Source organism: Dipteris shenzhenensis, chromosome 2 (assembly GCF_047967505.1).
Source record: "Dipteris shenzhenensis isolate YYH24624 ecotype China chromosome 2, Dip_SZ_1.0, whole genome shotgun sequence".
Lineage (NCBI taxonomy): Eukaryota > Viridiplantae > Streptophyta > Polypodiopsida > Gleicheniales > Dipteridaceae > Dipteris > Dipteris shenzhenensis.
The window spans coordinates 11,159,857-11,180,787 of NC_141597.1; the positions used below are offsets into that span (position 1 = coordinate 11,159,857).

At 43.4% G+C, this 20,931-nt stretch overlaps 1 protein-coding gene across 1 annotated transcript in view; it reads left to right on the forward strand.

The window, feature by feature from the left end:
- The window catches only part of LOC147904323 (uncharacterized), a 69,099-nt gene that overhangs the window by 13,085 nt on the left and 35,083 nt on the right, over positions 1 to 20,931 (forward strand). The window contains exons 3-11 of the mRNA XM_087394003.1: positions 9,319 to 9,393; positions 9,535 to 9,640; positions 9,856 to 9,935; positions 10,062 to 10,151; positions 18,287 to 18,358; positions 18,517 to 18,581; positions 18,736 to 18,823; positions 18,944 to 19,033; positions 19,190 to 19,274. Coding sequence (XP_087250129.1) covers positions 9,319 to 9,393; positions 9,535 to 9,640; positions 9,856 to 9,935; positions 10,062 to 10,151; positions 18,287 to 18,358; positions 18,517 to 18,581; positions 18,736 to 18,823; positions 18,944 to 19,033; positions 19,190 to 19,274 — 751 coding nt within the window. The remainder of the gene's footprint in view (positions 1 to 9,318; positions 9,394 to 9,534; positions 9,641 to 9,855; positions 9,936 to 10,061; positions 10,152 to 18,286; positions 18,359 to 18,516; positions 18,582 to 18,735; positions 18,824 to 18,943; positions 19,034 to 19,189; positions 19,275 to 20,931) is intronic.

Genomic DNA, 20,931 nt, shown 5'->3' on the forward strand with positions numbered 1-20,931 from the left:
ACCTGCAAGACAAGAGTTATAAACAAATTTTGATTCTTTTCACATATAATTAAAGTATATTTAATTTAACAAAATATTTTAAACTAAATTAAATATACATTTAATGTAAAATGAATTAAAAATTAAAGATTAAATACAAATTACAAACTCATGAAATAGAGAGTAAGTAAACACATAAATTATAAACTAAGTTAAAATAATTAAAAATAAAATCATGAAATGATAGACATAAAAAAAATCCTTCATTTTTTTTCTCTTATATATATATATATATATATATATCTTAGATAATGTATTTATATTTCTAATTTTTAATTCATTTTACATTAAATGTATATATAGCAAAATGTATATATAGCAAAATGTATTTATATTTCTAATTTTTAATTCATTTTACATTAAATGTATATATAATTTAGTTTAAATATATATACATTTTGCTATATATAATTTAGTTTAAATATATATACATTTAATGTAAAATGAATTAAAAATTAAACTAAATTATATATACATTTAATGTAAAATGAATTAAAAATTAGAAATATAAATACATTATCTAAGATAAACTTAAATTCAAAAATACAAAAAAAAATTAAATTCATTAATTTTGATTTAAATAAAAATGATATACAAACTAATGAGATTAAAATTATGAAATGGTAGATCTCCCTCTCCACTGGACCGGGTCCTAAAATGGAGTTCTACAAGTGGAAAATCAAATTAATGGACAAATATGGAATCCAACAGTACCTTAGGGAGGGAACTATGGTCAACATGTTGACTTCGGTTAATCAAGGTTTTTGATTGCGCATTGGTTTGCATGGGGATACCCGCATAGACTATGATTAGCCTAAGTATTTTATTTGCATACGAAAGGCTAACAATAAATGGGTGCCATGGTTGTGCACTTTCAATTAATTGTTATGGGTTTTGAGAGTGGTTTTTTGTCCCAATTTTAACGGGGTCAGTGCCATCTTCAGGGCAAGTTCACCCTTGTGTGTGACCGAAGGCTAGGAAGACATCAAAAGTTGCCTACTTATGGCATGTAACTATGCTTAGTTTTAGAATGTGTTGCAAAGATGCAATTGCCAATTCAAGCACTGGGTTTTCAAACTACACGCAGTAGCTAAGGCTATGGAATCTTGTCTTAAAATTTTTCTTTGAGCAATAACAAATCCCTACGAGGGGTCCAATTGTTGGTTTTGGGCCCTAGTGTCATGCACCTTGCTCTCCTCTGGCCCAATCTTCACTGAGTTGCCAATTCAAGCACAGTTTTCGAACTCTCATCACATGCAAGAGCTAAGGCTGTGGAATCTTGTATTAAAATTTTACTTCGAGCAATAACAAATTCCTACGGGGGGTCCAGTCATTGGTTTTGGGCCCTAGTGTCATACCCCTGCTCTCCTTTGGCTTGATCTTCACGATGAGACCGGCGACGCAGACTCGTTTGAGTAGAGGCTACGCGTCACTTGCGCGATTGGAGAGACAGTGCTTCCACTCACATTTTCATGACCCTTAGACCAACTCTCCTATTTGACTCCTTGGTTTGAACAACGGGCATGTATGGCAGTCCTTGTTGGGGGCCAGACCTCTCAGACACAGAGTTGGCTCGAGTAGAGCGATTACAGATCCTCTTGCTCTCGCGGATGATCTGGGGCAAGCCATCAGTGCCGCACCATATCATCCAGGCCAGAGCCATCCCTCTGCACAGCTAGATGTCACCTTCCAGACTATCACCTATCTCCATCGAGTCAAATAGTATGGATGTTGCACATCGAAATGATGTAGGTTACCATGGCTGGCTCTGGCATCATCCAGGAGTCTCGTAGATGGAGGAGACAAAAGGGATTGATATGCTTAAACACGTAGGTGGTTCGAGAGACTGAGACTCCACATTGACAGGTTGCCTCCTTTCTATTACAGCTTAGATGCTCCATCCACCCCACTTGGGTACCACAAGGTGAATGAGGTCATTCGAGAGGACCTCCTGTAGCTACACACACTTTCAGGACTTGGTTGGAACCAAGGGAGCTTTCAGTGAAGCTAAGCTTCTACAAGGATCACTGCATCCACTTCTCGAAGAAGGGGGTTTCATTGCCCTCCCAGAGTACATGCAGATCCATCTACCACACTCATTGAGGAGCGCCATCGCACCGACTTCGTATCGAGAGTGGACAAGCTGAGTGGATCCCCAAGGAGGGCCGCATATGCACGTTGTGTGATCGACAAGAGATCGAGTCTAAGGATTCAGATTCCCCATTTACTATGAGATCCGTTGGCCGATATCACTGCCTCTTCAGGGACGGTTTTGGGCTCCTCACCAAGCTCTTTACATACCCAGAGCAGAGGTGTCTTGCTACCTTCCTTCACGAGGCACTTTGGCATAGAGAGCTTCTACTCAGGGCACGGAGGCCGGCTTCCGACACACAGTCCAATCTCTCTCGGAGCAGGATTATTGAGTTTTTCCATCTAGACAGTATGCACCACACAACCCCTACCAGGAGACGTAGTAGAGACCCAGAGACTGAGACGCGCCACACTCGACAATGGATGGACATGCAGATTACACTTGGCGACCTCCCCTCCTTGTTCAAACCTGGAGCATGACCCACAAGAGCTACAATATCCTTGGTCAGGAGCAGGGTCATCGTCAGGAGATCGAGACGGCCTGCACCGAGAGAGAGCCTCCAGTGCTCCATCACGAGTTACACATCATCACGATCTCGCCCTTCTCCCAAGTCCCCCTTGACACCTACACCATCATGAGGTTACATTGTACTTATGAGAACGATGTTGATGACCCACTGATGCTATATGCTATGTATTTCTAGGACTAAACGTTCAACATGGATGATGATGCTCACTTAGTAGCTCCACCCTTTTCCTTGTTTGTATCAGGCTTTTTATCAGTCTCATAGTCCAATCGGTACAGCCGTTTGACGGCTCAAATCATATTTTGAGGTGTCCCATGATGGCCATTAAGGTCATGACACCTTATCAAGAAAGGTTTGGTCGTAAGATTGATGTGAGCTTTTTCTGTACATTCGGTTGTGTAGCTTATGCACATGGGCCTCAAGAATTACATGGCAAACTTGATGACAAGGAGAAAAGTGCATCTATGTTGGCTACAGCAGTGAAAGCAAGGATATAGAGTATATTCCTGTGACCAAGAAGGTATCACTAGTCGGGACATTATATTTGCTGAAAACGCAAATCGACCCTTTGCTGGTTTTCATAGAAATCAGGGTTCTTTTGAACCCTCTGACAGGCTGCTGCCCATTTTCTTTGATACTGCACCTGATATGCCATTGGTGGAAAATCAGAATTTGCAGCAAGATACTCCAGTAGGTCATGCCTCAGTTCAGCAAATGGGTGATCCTGTTTCTCAGGAAGAGATTGATGATGCCATACCATGTGAAAGCAGGAAGCAAGATCAATACCTCGTTGGCTGCCCCGCACTCTTGAGGACAGCAAGCGTTCTACACCTCTTTCTAGCTGTGCACGGAGTGGCACTAGAGACATTGAGGATGCCCATTACTGTGAGTCTGCATGGGTCAGCAGCATACTTGTATACACGAGACAATGTGTATTGGATGCAGGCAATGCAAGCGGAGAATGACTCCATTAAGAAAAACCACCCTTGTGTGTTGGTGGTCTTGCCTGTTGGCAAAGAAGGCGATTGGCACGAAGTGGGTATACAACTCAGAAGAAAATCAGATTGGTCCATAGATAGGTATAAAGCTTGCCTCGTGACAAAGGGCTATGCACAATAGGAAGGCATAGATTTTGATGACACCTTTGCCACCGCTTCTTGTATGACCACTGTTAGGTGTGTGGTTGCATTTCTTGTGTTTCATGGATAGAAGATCCATCAACTAGACACCAAAACTGCATTTGGAATGGGGACCTTCAAGAGGAGTTCTATGTTTCTCACATAGTTGCAAGAAACGGCGTTTCGGCTGTCAGACTTCCATTTCCCTGATTTTTTAGGAAACCCTTATTGCGGGTTTTTGCACCGTTTTTGCACCTGCTACCTCTACCCTCTACCTGCCTGCTGCAGCCTGCTCTACCCTCCACTCTCCTCTACCCTCCTCTATCCTACTCTCCTACTCTCCTCTACCCTCCACTCTCCTACCTCTCCTCCACCCTCCACTCTCTTTTACCGTCTCCAATGCTGTCTACTCTCTTCTACCCTCTTTACTCTCCTCCTCCTCCTCCTCATACTCCCTCCGACGTCCTCGAGGAGTCCTCTCTCTACCCTCACTCTCCTCCTCCTACTCCTCATACTCCCACTGACTGAGTCCTCCTCTACCCTCCGTCTCTCCCCTCTTTAAGCACTATATTCATAATTGTATTATGTATAAAAAATTAATTTTTACACATAAATTGTACTATATTGCCGTTTCTTGCTTCCTCGTTTTGGCTCGGGCCGAAAACTCCGTTTCTGGCATTTTTGCCGTTTCCATCTCAGCTGGCAACTATGGTTTCTCAGCCCATTGGATTTGTGGAACTTGGCAAGGAAGATAAAGTATGCAAGCTAAGAAAGGCTTTGTATGGTCTAAAGCAAGTTGAGCTTGGTATGCAAAGATAGATGCCTTTTTATCTTGCGAGGGAATGCAGAATAGTCCGCATGAGAGCACCCTCTATGTCAGTCAGGAAGGAAGGCACTTGCTATCATATTCTCTATCGATGACATGCTTCTCACCAGTACTAATGCTGCAAAAATTGCAGATTTCAAGGATGAATTACAGCAGATATTTGAGATGTCAGATTTGGGGTTGCTTTACTACTATTTGGGCATCCAGTTTCTACAACATGAAAGAGGTATTTTGCTGTTGCAATGCAAGAATATTGGTAAGCTCTTGGAACGGTTCAGATTTCAGCATTGCAAGCTCAATCTCTACTCCTATGGAGCCGGGGCTTAAGTTGTCCATTCACATGGCCAGTGAACCTTTTGATGTCTCTATTGATAGCCAGGCTATGGGATGCTTGATTTATTTATGTGACATACGTCCTGACATTCAATATGCAGTGTCCTTACTGAAAAGTTTTATGCAGAGCCCCAAGACTTCACATTGGCAAGTTGTGAAGTGTGTATTCCGTTATTTGCAGGGCATCCGATCTTTGATTTGCTCTTTCTTGGGGGGTGGGGTTTGTTATACAGAGATCATGCAAGACCAGCTATGTCTAGTCACTTTGTCGGGCAATGACATGGTCACAAGAATGACACAAGTCATGGCGATGACATGGTCACAAGAATGATACAAGTCATGGCAATGACATGGTCACAAGAATGATACAAGTCATGGTGATGACATGGTCACAAGAATGACACAAGTCATGGAGGTGACATGGTCACAGGATGATACAAGTCATGGAGAGGACATGGTCAACGGGATGGCAAAAGTCACATGGGGACATGGTCATCATGAGGACATATCACCCAAGCACATGGCCATGCGTCAAGGGTCTTCATGTCATGAAGTCGCGCTTTGTCAGCCTCTGCAGACCTGACTCATAGGTGCCATAGATGTTTCATCCGGCAGCGCCTTATCAGATACAGGGTGGCTGTAGGTGGTACACATGGAGTAGTTACAACGCACCAACTCGGCACAAGCTGGCCATTGCAGAGGACATGAAGAGACTCAATGGCGGGATGGCTAAGGATGAGGGGACAACCAATAGGAGAGATCGAGGGGATTTTCCACCCGGAAGGCGAGGGTGAAGAGGCTCGCGTTATGCTCTTGTCTACTGCTTTCTCCGTTATCTGTCATCAGCGTTGTTTCTTCTTATCTCCTTTCTGGGTTCGTTCTTCTTGTTCCGATTCCAGCACCCAGCACTCCATAGCACCTTCGACTAGCGTTTTGTCATAGGTTGATGCATCACGCAGTATAGTGCAGTCGAGGTAGAGTTGTGTCATAGGTCTATGCATCACCCACTTCACGCTTCTCACATCAGTGGCCTTAAGCCTCCGATCGACGGTAACACCTCCGAAGTGAGCTTACCTCCCCCTCAGACAGGGTTCGTTGGTTAACTTTCATTTACGTACTAGTCAACTACCGAGTATCAAAATCACCAACCCAATCTGAATCATTGCAACTATAATTTTTTTCTTTCTTGGCCACTCATGCATTTCTTGGTAAAGCAAGAAACAGTCTACAATGGCCACCTCATCATGTGAGGCTGAGTACAGGGCAGCCTTAAGGACCACAATTGAGTGTATTTCGTTGAGTCGTTTACTGGGTGATCTTCATGCATCACATCGGAGAAGCCTACTTCGATTCTCATTGACAATCAGAATGCCATTGCCGTGGTGCAAAATCCTTTGTTTCATGCTTGTTCAAAACACATTAAAATTCATTATCATTATGTCAAGGAGCGGCTATATAACAGGACCTCAAGCGTCGTCAACTTGGTCTTTTACCCCACACAACAGAATGTGGCAGATCTCTTCACCAAAGCACTCCCTTGTCCAAAGTTTGAGGCTTTTTGCAACGCTTTAAACTTATATCTGTTTGGTGATTGAAATTTATCTTGTACATTGTGACATTGTCACTGGAGGGGGTCGTTATATTTTTTTAAATTTCCTAAGGCAGTAACCAATGTTACGTAATAAGGGGCAAGGGACACTTTTTTTCTTTATTAAGGTTTTCCATACCTAACCTCAGTTAGAAAGAAAGAAAGAAAAAAAGTCTATTAACGTCCATTGGAGATTCAAAGGTCTATGGGACAGCAAGAAACCCTCTAGTACATCTGCTTTAGGGACAGCACATGGCAGCTCCTAAGGAGTGCAAAAGCAACCCACATTATTTAGAGTACCTACATAATAGTATGAAAGAGTAAACAGCCATACATCAGTTTAAGACTGAGAGTCTTTTGGTTTTGATTTAAACTCTCTAATTAGGGCTAAGCCTTCACGGTAAACTGCCCATTTTCCATCCTTTCTGGCAACCCTGACTTTAGCTAATTCAATTGCCTTATTCTTGAGTTGAGGTTGTGTAAGCTCCTCAGCTATCCATACTTTGGTACCCTTCAGCTTGTAAGATTGTTGAAGAAGCTTGATCCGCATATCTTTTGACTTCAGTGTAAGGATTGCATGACCTTTATAGTGCATAATAAGCTAGCCTGGAGTCGTCGTCATCCTAATCATCATCATCCACCCATTCAATGTTGAGCAAGCTTTCTTGGATCTTTGTCAATATTTCACTATATGTGTCCTTCTCTTTGTACCAATCTTCTAGGAGCCCCCCTATGTCTAATCTTCAGCACATTATTACATCTAGCTTCGTGTTCTTTAATCTCTGCTTGAATATCAGACTTACTTGCTTTGGTGTCCACTTCCACAATCACTTCCTTCTTAGCAGTTTGTACTTTAATGTGAACAAGATCTTTGACTGTAGAGACTAGCTGCGGGGTAGGGGGGGAATCCTTACAAGATTTTACAACCTCATCAATTACTGCCTACTTACTAGGCCCTTCCAGAATGTGAAGTCGACCCTTTACTTCTACCAGTTCCAATCGTAGCTCTCTCGCTGCCTATTGCAGATAAAAAATATGATCCTGTTGCCCAAGGCTGGGTCGTTTTGAGCCTTCTTGTTGGTAATTCCGTGCATATGGAGAGGGTGTCATGGCTGCAACTAAAGAGTACCGAGTCCTGATGGGGGTTGAAGGAGTTGAGGGCGGCTTGGAGAAGAGGGTAGGCCAATCCATAATTGGCTGTCTGTTGAACCCCCTAGTTGAACCTAACCCCTGGGAGATCATACTTAAGTACCTCTAATTAGTTTCTTTATTGAAAAACATTCCAGAAGGGGGTTGTCAAATATCAAGATCATAAACTTTTTTCTTTCCATTCTTTTTTTATTGATCAAAGAAAGGGTTCCATTCGGGAGGGTCACAATACCTTCTAATGTGGGTGTAGAACATACCTGCATACATTCAGTCCGTGTCATCATATAGTAAGTGCTTCACCGGCATCTTGCTATTGGCACTTTGTGTAACAGAAATTGTCTTCCCTCCTCTAAGGATCTTTGATGGTCTCACCTGAGTATCACTTGTGTCCAAATGGACTGAACTTTCTAAAGATGGTTGCCATTCAATACTTCTTGGGGGTGCGGATTGTGTAGGTTGCAAGTTCCTGCTCCTTCCAAAACCTCCTCTCGTCTGCTGAAATCTGCCTCCTCGTCTTGAGGATCCTGCTCCTCTAGGGCTACTAAATTCGATGCCTCTGATTATTTTTTCCCATACAAATATCCACCTGAGGATGGGTGGGGAAGTAATGGCATAGAAGGGCTCCTAGCCAAATTATTCACTGCTGTAAGCATCAGTTCTCTGATATGCATGAAATTGATTGAAGCTTTTCCAAATATTGCCATGTCTGGTGTCTTCATAAACAGCAGGAAAGAGTTAAATGCAGCTTTCAGTGGTCTCCCTGGAAAAAAGGCTGTGAGGTTATTCACAATGTACCAAATTGCATGGTCAAACCATAGTGGTCGAGCCTTGCAATCCATCTTCTCTTCGTTACATCTGCATTTTACATTTTGTTGGTCCTCTTCTCTGTCTCAGATATCTTGCTCTTGCATCTTCCAAATACCCCCATGGGTGACGGGCATCTGCCTGATGCAAATAATGACATTGGTGGAAAAGCTGCTAGTGTATGGCTGTACATGATGGGGATGTCGAAATCCTGTGCTGTCTTCTTTGCTTCCGCTTTTACTGTTTTTGCAGCTTGTACCACTGTCCATTAAGAAGAGCCAAGTGTCCACGTGAAAGGGTGCAAGGAGGTTCATGTCATGCAATTCCCATACCTTGTTGTCATGGGCCATTAACTCTGCCTCCAATACCCTCGGTGGGAAGTACAGGTTTGTATACGTCAGGCCGGAGTTCTTCTTCATGTTGCAAGTGGGAATAACCATGACATCCGAGAACACCTTCTCTTGATCATCCTAGGATAGTCCTTCCAGGTTGCAGAAACTATGCTGAGGGGTGGAAGCCATGCTGTGTGGGGGGTTAAAGCACTTCAAGCCCATGTTTTCCACTGAAGCTGGGCTGATCGGGGGTGTAAGATTGTGACTCATGAAGAGGTTCTGCATGATTCCTGGGAATTTTCTGCAAAGTCAAGTAGAGCTTTGAGTATATTTATAGATGCATACTAGCCTTATGAAGGTATGTATATAAGTATGTATTGATGAGTTTTATGGATGCAGTCTGTCAGTATTTTGCATACGCTCAATAATAACTTTGGTATGGCATCTGAATCTGTCACTCTGTGCATGTAATGTCTAAGTGCCTTCATGTTCACAATGTTGAATCATGCAGATAAAAGCAAAGGCAGATGAACATGGTATTCTGAATATCAACCAAAGCTTTACATTTGATTTCAAAGATGTCAAGGTAATTTGAATAGTTCATCTTTGATCTCAAAGATATCAAGGTAGTAAAATAGTTCATCTTTCAAAACTAAACTGCTTTGTTGTTTGAAAGGATTCCAGTGCAGCCTGGCAACCATTAGCTCACTTTCGTTTTGCTGAGCAGAATTCAGTCTTGTCAGTGCATGTGTCTGCAAAAGGCTGGTTGGGAATGGAGTCACTTGGACAGTGCAAAGATATTGCAGTTGCAGATTTGTTGCAAGAACCTAAAGGTATGAGAACTTTAAAGAATATATTATATGGGAGCACATTTTTCACCCTAGAGAATGCAAATATTTTCTAATCTCAAATCCTTGAAATACTGTTGATCATAGCTGATTAACCAGCAAGCAGATTGCCCTGAGAAAATCTCCAATGTAAAACTTTCTTGCATGGAAGTATGCACTTCACTTGTATCTAATGTCGCCCACATATTTTTTCTTTTCAGAAGGGGTAGTTGATATTAATTCAAAATCTGAGTGGTATGAACTTTATTCAAGAGATGGGAAAAAAAAGTTTCCAGCAAAGGTATGCTATCCAAATATCCATGTTGAACCATTCGATACTCTGTTTAACTTGATGCCACCGGTTCTAATACTTCTTGAGCTGCTGATTTTATCCAATGTTACAACTCACGTGGCATTGCTATGCCAGGTCTTGATGCAAATTATGGCAGGAATGGCAAAGCCAGAGCAAAAGATACATGTTTTTGTTGGTACTTGGAATGTAGGAAGTGCTAGACCGGTGTGTTGTCAATTCCTTCCCCCTTTGGAGAATTATCTTATGCATGAATTAAGATATCTTCAAAAATTTCAAGTGAACTAATACTGACTTACCTCATATGCTGTCTTTCGCCTGTTGTTTTTGTATGGATAATGCATGGATTCCCTGGTCCTACTCCACTTGAGCTTACATTCTCATACTAGAAGCTATTATGACGACTTCTTAGTTATGACGACTTCTTAGTGATGCTATTTTCAGGCAGGATCAACACAGTCTACTGGATGAGGGATATTTGCACGAGTCCACACGTATAAACACCCTCATTCTTAGGAGCGCCTCTGTGGTCTGCTCAAAAAACATATCTGCATTTTCTATTTGCTAAATAGAAAGTTTGCTACAGTTTCTCAAGCTCAATCTTAACCAGATCTCTCTCTAACTTCTGTGATGAAGGGAACACCCTGCCTCTATTTACATGAAATCATTTTCTGATGGGGAAATGGCCCACAACAATCTAAACATTCTGCAGAATGTCTTCTTGAAATTTGTCAAAGATTTTATCTTTCCTATGACCTGAAAAGGACACAATGTCGGTTGAAAAGAGGCTGCAATCTCAGGAAATGCTCAAAAATACTAAAAAGATGATTCTGCAGTATAACATAAAATTGTGAAATGAGAGCAGCTGAATGTGGTCAGGTTATCAGACTGAAAGTCACACATTTCAATATATATCCGGCAGGAAATATTGCCAAGTGAATTTTAGGTTGCTCACCTATACACTTCCTGATGCATTGTGTAGTAAAGAGAGTCAAACCTCATTCCTCCAAATATGAATGAGCCTATAGACCATCAGAGAGCCTGAACATGTTAAAATGAAAATAAATATATATATATATATACTCATCTCTCTGTGTGTGTAGGTAGAGAGAGTATGATAAATGCTGAATATGCATGGACTGCCTTTACTCCTATGCAGTATGTAATTTGTTACTATGGGAAGAACTGCATGCACAGTACGGAGGATGTTGCCAAGGCTAAAAACATAGTCAGGTTTTGACAGAAACTAGTCACTTAGGGATTTATCTCCTATGGAGGGTGCTCGTCTATGTCATGACAGCTAGGCATCTTTACAATGGAATGATCACAAGAAAATCGGAAAATGAGAAACCAAGGCCAGGCAAAGAGCTTTTTCAGATAACGGCTGCTCGTCTAAGGAACTTTAAAAAGCCTGCATCATAAAAGACATTGTGACAACACAGGCCGGGTTAAAAATGCTGATGGTAACTGGACCATCTCATAGGCACAGCTAGCCAAGGCCTGCGTGAGCCACTATGCCAATCAGTTTGGGCATGTTGCTTTCCTGTCACCAGATGTATTGTTGGCAAAACGGGGGATTCTTGGGCATGTGTGTCCAATTATGTCTCACGATTAGGCCATGCAGCTTGAGGCACCTTTGGAGAGATGCAATAAGGTCATGTGGCAAATGGAGGTCTCTGGGCTGGGATTTAAAAATCAATGATGGATTGCTGCTGATGCACAGCATGTCTACGTCCATCCCTCCTCATTTGTAGTCCCCGTGAAGTAACCCACCATGTGACTAGTGCTTAAGACTGTATGTGGACAAATTGTAGGTAACCCTTGTCGCCATTTGCATGTGTGAGCGTACCAGTTCCTATGAACCCCTTTGCTTCCAATGCCATAGCTGAAGTCAAGGCTAGCCATAGTGGGTTACTTATTATAGTAGCCACCCATGGTGCTTAAGCCACCGGTTCCTCCCAGAGGCTACCCTCATCCGTCTACAATCTTAAGCCTACAAACTGTCAAATGGCGACAAGGGTAGCCTCTGGGGAGACCTGGTGGCTTCTCATTCCAAATACTGATACTAGAGACTCTATCTCCTGACCATTGTCCTATAGGAAAAACAAGATGCCATCGAGCAGGCGAAGTTGCATCCTATACCTTGGTATGGAAGACCCTCTGTCCTTGGATCTTGTAAGCTGGGGTGATCATGTTAATGGAGAAGGGGTGGCATCCCTCTGTTAGTAGGGTTGCCATACTCCATTTAAAGTCCTATTGCATCCTCTACGTGCAAGCCACTATTTGGAGGGTCCCCTGCCAAATCCTTTTGTGCTGCTCGGCAGCTCCAAAGATAGTGTGGAATCATCTCAAGGTCTCTATCCATGTAGCGATTGCACTCTTCATCAACACGGATTCTAAGGGGTCGTTGGGTAGACCCCCATGGGAAAATATCTAGAAGAAAAGTAATCTTTTGTGGTCGGCAGCTAGCCCACAAGTGCGACCAATATCTAGAAATGACCTCTTGGGGCACATGCTGCTCAACCCACTGCCCTCTCGCAAAGGGGTCCAAGAGGCTGCCTCCAATTGGAGGCGGCGGTTGATTCGTGTTGTGTACAAGAAAAAGACAACTCTGCATCTCTCTTTGAGTACTCTAGATGGCCAAAATCGCTCATCCCAATCCCATTAAACCTCTCAAAGGGGCCTATCTTTCACAACCAGAGGCACCATTATGACCCATCCTAGTTCTTTCGGAGGTTGGAGTCATCTTCTCACTAAGACTTAGGCATTGAGCGAGAGCCCTCTCCCACCTAAGGGAGGAAAGCACATGGATGCTAGACATAGACTCCACTATCTCTGAGTCTGAAAGGATGTACTTCATAGACCCTTAGCTCCCCCGCATTGGTATGGGTAGTTCTCCAGAAAAGAGGTGCCCCTAAGGATATAGTATCTACATCGAGCCCTAAGATCCTTCAGCTCTAGGATTATAGAGTTGGACTAGGGGGCTTCTCCATCCAATGTTATGGAGACCTAAATATGCATGGACATAGACTTGCTTTGAGTGGCACGGGATCAGAGAAGTTGGATGCTTGGGCAAGGATTGGACAATCGATCCAACATCAGTCACTTCAAAGTGGCCGGGCCATTGTCCCACTGCGCCCAGTTGCAGATATGCTTCCATTTTCCGAGCATGAGGTCCTCATGATCTCGAACCTCCGAATGCCAAAGATCTCGGACCTCCGAATGCCAAAGAAAGGGCTGGTGCAAAGGATTAGAGAAGTTGGCAACTTGAGCAAGGATTGAACAATTGACCCAGAACTAGTAACTTCATAGCGGTCAGCACGCCACTATCCTACCGTCGATATGCTTACGTTGTCCTAGCATGAGGTCCTCCTAATCCCGAACCTCAATATGCCAAAGAAGGGGCTGGTGCTCAAACTGCTCTCGGCACGGAGGGCTGATTCAAACGAGTCGTCCAGACAACCCACACCACAGCCTATGTAGATGCGTCATTAAGAGTGAGCCCTTCCGATGGGGGAGGGGGGCGGGGCTCTAAAAAGAGCCACTAATGAGATTGGTGCCACTGACCACCTATGCGGGGGATGTTCTTGAGAAGCCCTCATTGAAGATCCTCTAGGGCTCCAAAGGCTGGATTGAGCCCGTGCACTACTAGCTTGCCTAAAAGGCCTCCAAGCCTAGAGTGAGTCCACACACTACTAGCTTGTCTAAAAGGGCTTTGCTTTGCATATATGGGTTGATAATGCCAAGTCCTCCCTCTTCATGGGGTAGGATCACTGTTTCTAGGCAACTATGGCTCTAGTGTTCGTCATGCCATCCGATCTTGCCCACAAAAAATTGTGCACCAACACAAGGCTATGTACCAGACTCTGGCCAAAATGGCCTTGTTAGCCACGAGGTCTTGCCCTCCTAAGGACAATTTGGCGGAGCTCCAATACAAAAGTTTGCACTGCACACTCTCTAGCACAGGAGCACTCTACTGCTCCTAATGTTAATGCCCACTTGACAACCTAAGTACCTCACTACCTGACCTTGTGGGGTCCACTCTGGAAACCAAGAGTGACCCCGAAGTCCACGATCTCTTGAACCTCCTAGTCACTGAAGGGCCCTGAAGGGGGAATGAGAGCAAGAGGGAGATAGTGAGAGAGAGAGAACTCCAAGATGTGCGGGTGTGAAGTGATGAGCCACACCACAAACTCAGTTGTGTTTTATTAGGATTAGGTTTACCCTATGACTGTCTTAAGACAGTCATAGGTGTCCTATCTTTTAATGAAGGGTTGGCAATGTGCCTTTACCCCAACAGTCACCACAAGGAAGCCAACTAATTTGGTCTAGTTGAACTTGGCCCCAGATGCCTGGTGATACACATGAAGGACACCTTGACTCCCTCCCTCCACAAAAAGGACAATGTTGTTTGTAAACTTTGAGTCTAGAAGCTCCTCTTCCTGGCAAATTGGTAAGCGCATCCTAGTGAGGCCAGCGAGAAAGTATCTTAAAGCGTTTTCCATGAAAAGAAAGAGAAGTAGAGCTAGAGGGAAGCATTGTCTAATTGAGCAGAAGAGAGAGAGGGCCCTCCTGTGGCCTCAGATAAGCATTTGGCTGGCACTCCTCGTGTATAGGGCTGCAACTCCCTAAGTCTAGTGCTCTGAGAGGCCCATCCTCCTCATGGTGCCCTTCACAAAAGGCCATTCCACCATGCCCTACACCGTCTCAAAATCCAAGAGGATTGCAAAAGGCTGAGACTCCTCGCGTGTCGAAACACCTTCTCCCAAAAGGTGAAGATGTTGTCTAGGGTGTTGTGCTCGTGAACAAAACCTGAGTGTCATGATGATGTCAGCAAGATAGGGTTGCAACTGCAAGGTCAAGACCTTGGCTACGGTCTTGTAAGCGGTATGCAAAAGGTTGATCGGGCACCACTGCTTGATATCAGGTTGGTCTCCTCCTTTCGTGATCAGGAAAATCCAACCTCGGTTGAGCAGCTGGGAGAGCAAACCAGAATTGAAAATCTCTTGGAAGGCTAACTGCAAGAGAGCATGGCTGCACACCCAAAAGCACCCAAAGAAAGCCAAGGTCAAGCCATCCTCTCCCAGGCACGTCTAGGGTGGAACGGTCTTGAGGCCTATAGGTCCCACAGTATGTGGTAGTCGATAGAATAGAGTCCATGTCCATGGTGTTAAAAACCCCTTTGCTCTAGGCAGGAAAAGCTGACACACAAGACAAACATTTATTACAAATCTTTTGGAGGACATCCCGGGCAGAGGACCCCAAACAAAAAACTGAGTTAGAGGAATCCTCCCTCGCTTGGACCAGTGTCGCTGACGAGATGCATTTTACGACAATGCTTCCATGCGCTGTTCAACTTGCGGTCCGTGCGCAAATAATGACAATTCGGCCAAAGGAAAGCATGTTGAATTTTAGGATGATGAAGCTGCAAAATACTAAGGCAAGGCATGTTTCCAATCTCTAATTTCAGTTTTCAAAACTGAAAGACCATAGGTGCAGCCACTGAAAACAGGCATGTCTTTCTCATAACAAAAATGCAGTGCAGTATAGGGCCCGAGCAAATCCCGCAACTCTACAAAAAATTGTGTCTCTCTTCCACCGAGCAAGCTGCTTGAGGAGCTGCCAGTGCCTTCACTTGTTATATGCTTAACGTCATCATTACAACCCACTGTTGGAGATACCCATTTTGATAGTTCAGGGAGTTGCCTTTGAAATGATGAAACTGGTCTTTTTGTCTTGGGGCGAGCCCCAAGACATGAATATATCAAAACGATATTCTTGAACCATGGGCTGCCCCCGCCAGTCTTTCCCCTTCTCTTTTCTGCCATTTCTCCTTCCCTCCTGTTCTGTTTTTACCCTCTTCTGCCCAACGAAATCCTGCTCTCCTTCGCCCCCTTTTCCACCTCTTGTGTGGTGGGCTGCTGCCCACAACAGCCCTTCATGGAATGTCTTCTCCTCCTTGGCCTTTTCAAAGGCCCTCTCACGCCAAGAGCTATCTTACACAGTCCATCTTGGCCTTATTGACCTTTGTGGACTGCTGCTTAGCCCAATGGGCTTCTCCTCGTATCCCCTTCCCTTATCCTAACCTCTTGCTCCCTTCTGTGGCAGCCCCTTCTTTCCTCTCAAGGGCGCCCTTCCCTTTCATTTCCTTTCCTGTTAGTGGCTTCCCTCTTTTTCCTTCCACTCGTCCCTCTTGCCTTTGCCCTTTATATTTTCTCTCTCCAGATTTTGCTCCTACCCTTCTGCTTCCTTTCTTTTGGAGCTAGCCAATTTGCGCCTTAGTGTTTTCATAGTGGATAAGGTGACCCTTTCAGCTGTGGCCAGGTGAGCTCAAAATGGCAGCACCTTGGACTCAACCACAGTATGCTTTCACCTGAGGACATGAAGTAGGTCGAGCATGTAGTACAGGAGCTTAATAACAAAGCAACCACTAGGCATCTTGTCTAGCAAGAGATGCTTGGGGTGACCCCTCATCCAATAGACTCCCCTTGATGATTGGGCTAATTGTCTAGCATGAACGCCCCACTCAGGAGTCTTCTACATGGACTATTACATTTGTCAGCCGTACTTGGTCTTTTACAACATTCGCTAAGGAGGCTTGCTGCAGCTAGAGTTAGAGCTGGGAGACAGAGACCCAATGGATGATGGAGCCTTGGATTCACAAGAGTGACAAAGGATCAGAGTGGTTGGGTGGGCCATTGGAGAGGAGATACAGGCTATCAATCCTAGACCTTAAAGAGGTGGGCTTACTTAGTGGCGGTTATGGTTGTGGGAGGATTGACTGCTCCGGGAGATTTAACGGGACCCAAGGAGTGGTTTAGGCTGTTCATGATCAAGCATTCAAAGAGGATAGAGAAGCTGGGATATGTTTTTACACAAAAAAAGTACCATCTATTAGAAGATTTGGAAAAATATAACAGGTGGCATTCTTCTCGTACACTACATGCATCGGTAGACAGCTGCAGCAGGTGGCCTCGTGTTGGAGCAGCTATGATGTGGAGGATCCATTGGGTTTTCATGTGGGCATGGTGGCTTGGCTGACAGAGGGAAGGCATGCTTTCTCCATAGAAATGACCTCGCTGGCCTATTTGATAGAGGGAAAGCCCCAGTTATCAGCTAAGGTATTCATGGGGTATTCCCCTTGACTCATCAGCACCCTAAGCTCTCATTGAAGGAGAGCTTTTGGGAGACGGTTGCTAGCAGCAGATTCGACCTGCAGCTACCCTCGTCAATATCTGGCATGATATTGTTTACACCCCCGAAAGCAATATGGGAGTAGGGCAGAGAGAGCTCTAGGAAGACCGCTGAAAGGAGAGAGTACTTTTTGCAAGGCATCGCCTGTATGTATCTTCATGGATCGAGGTATCCGCTGGCTATAATCTCCACACTGGCTGTTGGCGCTTGCATCTGGGGTGCCCTAGGCAGTGAGCTGGGACCCTAAGAGGCTGGCTGCAGGACAGCCAGCTCTCTTTTCAGCGCCTTACGGGTTGCTCATTTTATGTATTCTTTTCAAATCTTCTAATAGATGGTACTTTTTCCTGGAAAATGGAAAGCTAGGAGAGACAGAAATATGTAAAGAAGAAGCAACATGCTGACCTCATCTGATGTGGACCAGGCTCGGGTGGGGCATTTGGGCCTGGCATCTGGACCTTCCAATTGGTAAGGGTGGATGATTTATGAAGCATCCAAGGGCTCATAGGTTAACCTCCTAGTAGGGGAGTCCTACAGACTGATCAGTATTGTTAATAATGAATGCAACGTTTGCACTTCTTATAAACGCTTTTTGGTCCTGTCTTTTGACCCCTAAATCAGGAACATTTCGTAGATTTTCAGACTCCTACAGTATTGTTAATAGTGAATGCAATGTTTGCACTTCTCATAAATGCTTTTTGGTCTGTCTTTTGACCCCTAAATCAGGAACATTTCGTAGATTTTCAAAGTGTATCCAGCTTAGCTTTGGTAATCTCAGCTTATAAGTTATGAAATAGATATACTTCAGGCTTGACCAGCTTGCATCGAACGCAAAGCTGAAGAAGATAGATGAAAGGGAACCTAAGGCTAAATTGAGGGGTTGCTTTGGAGAACAGAAAATAATAAGAGTCGATCTATAGATGAACTGCTTTCTCAGGTCTCTTTTTAGATTTTGTTTTGGCATAGGTTCTGCATATCATATATATGTGCTACCTTAGCCCTCAGGCAGATTCTCTCACGGTCACTAATTATTGCTTTTATGTGCTGAGATTATCGTCTGTCTAATATGATCAGGCTGCTACAGAAGCAATTTCATCAGATGATCAGATTAAACTCCATGACTTACTAGAACATCATTCACCTATGTGCAGGGGGATAACTTGTCTTCATGGCTACAAATATCAACAAGTCCTTTGTACGATATTGTTGCTATTGGAACTCAGGCATAATCTTGAACCGCAGTACTATTTTTAAATTTTACTACAGACTTAATAATTTCACTCAGTGTTTTACCCCCAGAAAGTTTATTTATTTCATTGGAGATATGCCTCTTACTCAATACTGAAAGGAAGGTGACTCATGTGATTGCGAAATTTCATAGGAATGTGACTATCAGGCCCGGGGCCCATACACTGACTGTTTGAAAGATTGGATGGCTACCCTGAAGTATGGATCCATCTTCCATGGCTTTGCTATAGTCAGTTGGTAAAGCTATTGATAGTATTGCAGTAGCAGTTTAAGTCATATTTTAAAAGCTGAGATTTTGGAAGGGTTATTAATGACTCAGCTATTCATTGTATTGCCACTTGAGTTTTTGTAGATCTGTGCTTGGCTCTTATTACAAAGTCATTCATGGCTTTTCAAGGGGTCATATGCGGATGGTTGTTTTTGTTCGTATTGATGCTGAGGCAAGTACTCGAGAGTCTGGGGTTGAAAAGTTTTATTCTCACTGGAACTAAAAAGAAATCTGAAATGAATGCACATGGGTCCATGGCTTTTACCATCTCATTTCTTTTGAACTTCTGCAGAAGGCAATATCTGATGTCCACACTGGGAGTGAAGCGACAGGTGTTGGCCATGTGATGCCAAACAAAGGAGGACTTTGTATTGCTCTTAAGGTTGGATGTGATCTAATTTGCTCTTCTTAAACAGATGTAGGATTCAAAATTTTAAGTATGGAAGCTCAAAATTGATTCATTTTTTGCTATTCAGCAAAAATCCTCGTTTCATACATGTCTGCTCCTCCCCTAAAACTGACTTGAAGTTGGTGCCAGTTTTGGGACACATCTCTGTGTTTTGTGAACTGCCATTTTGCTGCTCATGTCGGGCAATGCGAGGCTAGAAATGGAAACTATAGAGGTACGTCATTGAAGTGCTCTATCTCTATCACCAGTAGATTATCCCTGAAGTGAGAAAATGATGTGTGAAAATCGGATTCCTGAGACAGGCTTTTGTGAAGAGCACACTCTGTGCTGTTAAAGATTTACAATGTATACTTTTTTCCTTGCTGGATTGTTGATAAATTTCTGCAAAATGTTATCTTTTCTAAGGGAGAGCTCAGAACCCTCAAGTGTAAGGATATAGAATAAAAATGAACTCTTCCCCTTTAGCTTGAAGCAACAAATTTCACAATGTTCTCTTTTCAATAAGGGAGGGCACAGAAACCTTAAGTGTAAGGATACAGAATTAAAATGAACACTTCCCCTTTAAGCTTAAAGCAAAACATTTCATTGGAGAATGTCATATCATTCATTTAATTGAGTACTGAAGGTTGACATGACAGGCACGTCATCTGCTTGTCATTCATCCTTGTTTGAGTTGGGCTAGATTACATCATGTTCTGCCAAAGGATCGGTTTGTAGAATCTTTGACCAAGTATTCTTGTGCGTTACAACTTGCAAACTTCTTCCCAAGGCAATTGTGGAGCTTGCATTTTTTATGTCTCAAGACATTTGTTAGGGAGCAGAGGGGAAAACTTCAATTAATCTAGTCTAAGAATCAATTTAATGTGTTGTGATTACTGTGAATATCAAATTGGCTTTCAGCAATGTTGGCAAAGGAGTCCAGAGGAAAAGTAGAATCACTCCTTTGCATTTGAAGGTCATGCATGTTCCCTGCTTTGGATGTTAATCAATTTACAACACAATGAAAGAAATACGAGCACACAAAACAGTGGAGGCAAACAAAATCATTGTAAAGCAGACAGAGGGCACACGCACAATCCAAGCTGAAACACTACAATTGAGTTTATATGTTCAACCTTAGACCAACTCTAAAAACTTAGAAAGGGGGGGGGAGGGGGGGGGGGCTTGTGGGCTATCAATCACTTTCTTAAGTCCACGACAAGACCTTGGCAAAGGCTACCAGCCTCTAGCTACAACCTTTTCTTCCTAATTTGGTTTTAACACCTAGTCTGGTTTTGTTTAGGACTAATATTATCACCTTTTGGGAGGCCATGGCTTGGGCCTTATACATTTGTCAATATCTTACTATTTTGTTTCTGGATTTTCAACAAATCCTATGACAAGGTGGATTGGGAAATAGTTATATGTACGTGCGTGTGTGTGTGAGAGGGGGGAGAGGGGATCGGGGGCGAGGATTAGAGGTGTTCTGTCCTTGTACACCTCTGCTAGTGTAACGAAGGGGGAAAGTACTCTAGTGAAAGTTAGAGGGGATCGTGAAGGGGACTATATAAGTCCAAACTCACCACTCTTGTATCATTTTTGAATGTGAGCTCTAATCGTATCACCTGCTCTCCACATTCGTACTTATCAAGGATAACACAATCTCTATGGTCAAAAACCTTAAAAAACAGTAGCTGAAGCCTGGCAGACAATACAGAGCACCTATGTGTTAGAAAATAGAGATGGAAGTTGCTTGCTGTAGCCAACACTTCCACAAAATGGAAGATTGTTAAAATGTTTTCCTAGAAATCACGCATTGCTAACTCAAATCTCACTATTCTGTACACAATTGACTATAGATTGATGCAAACAGTTAATGAACCATGCACATG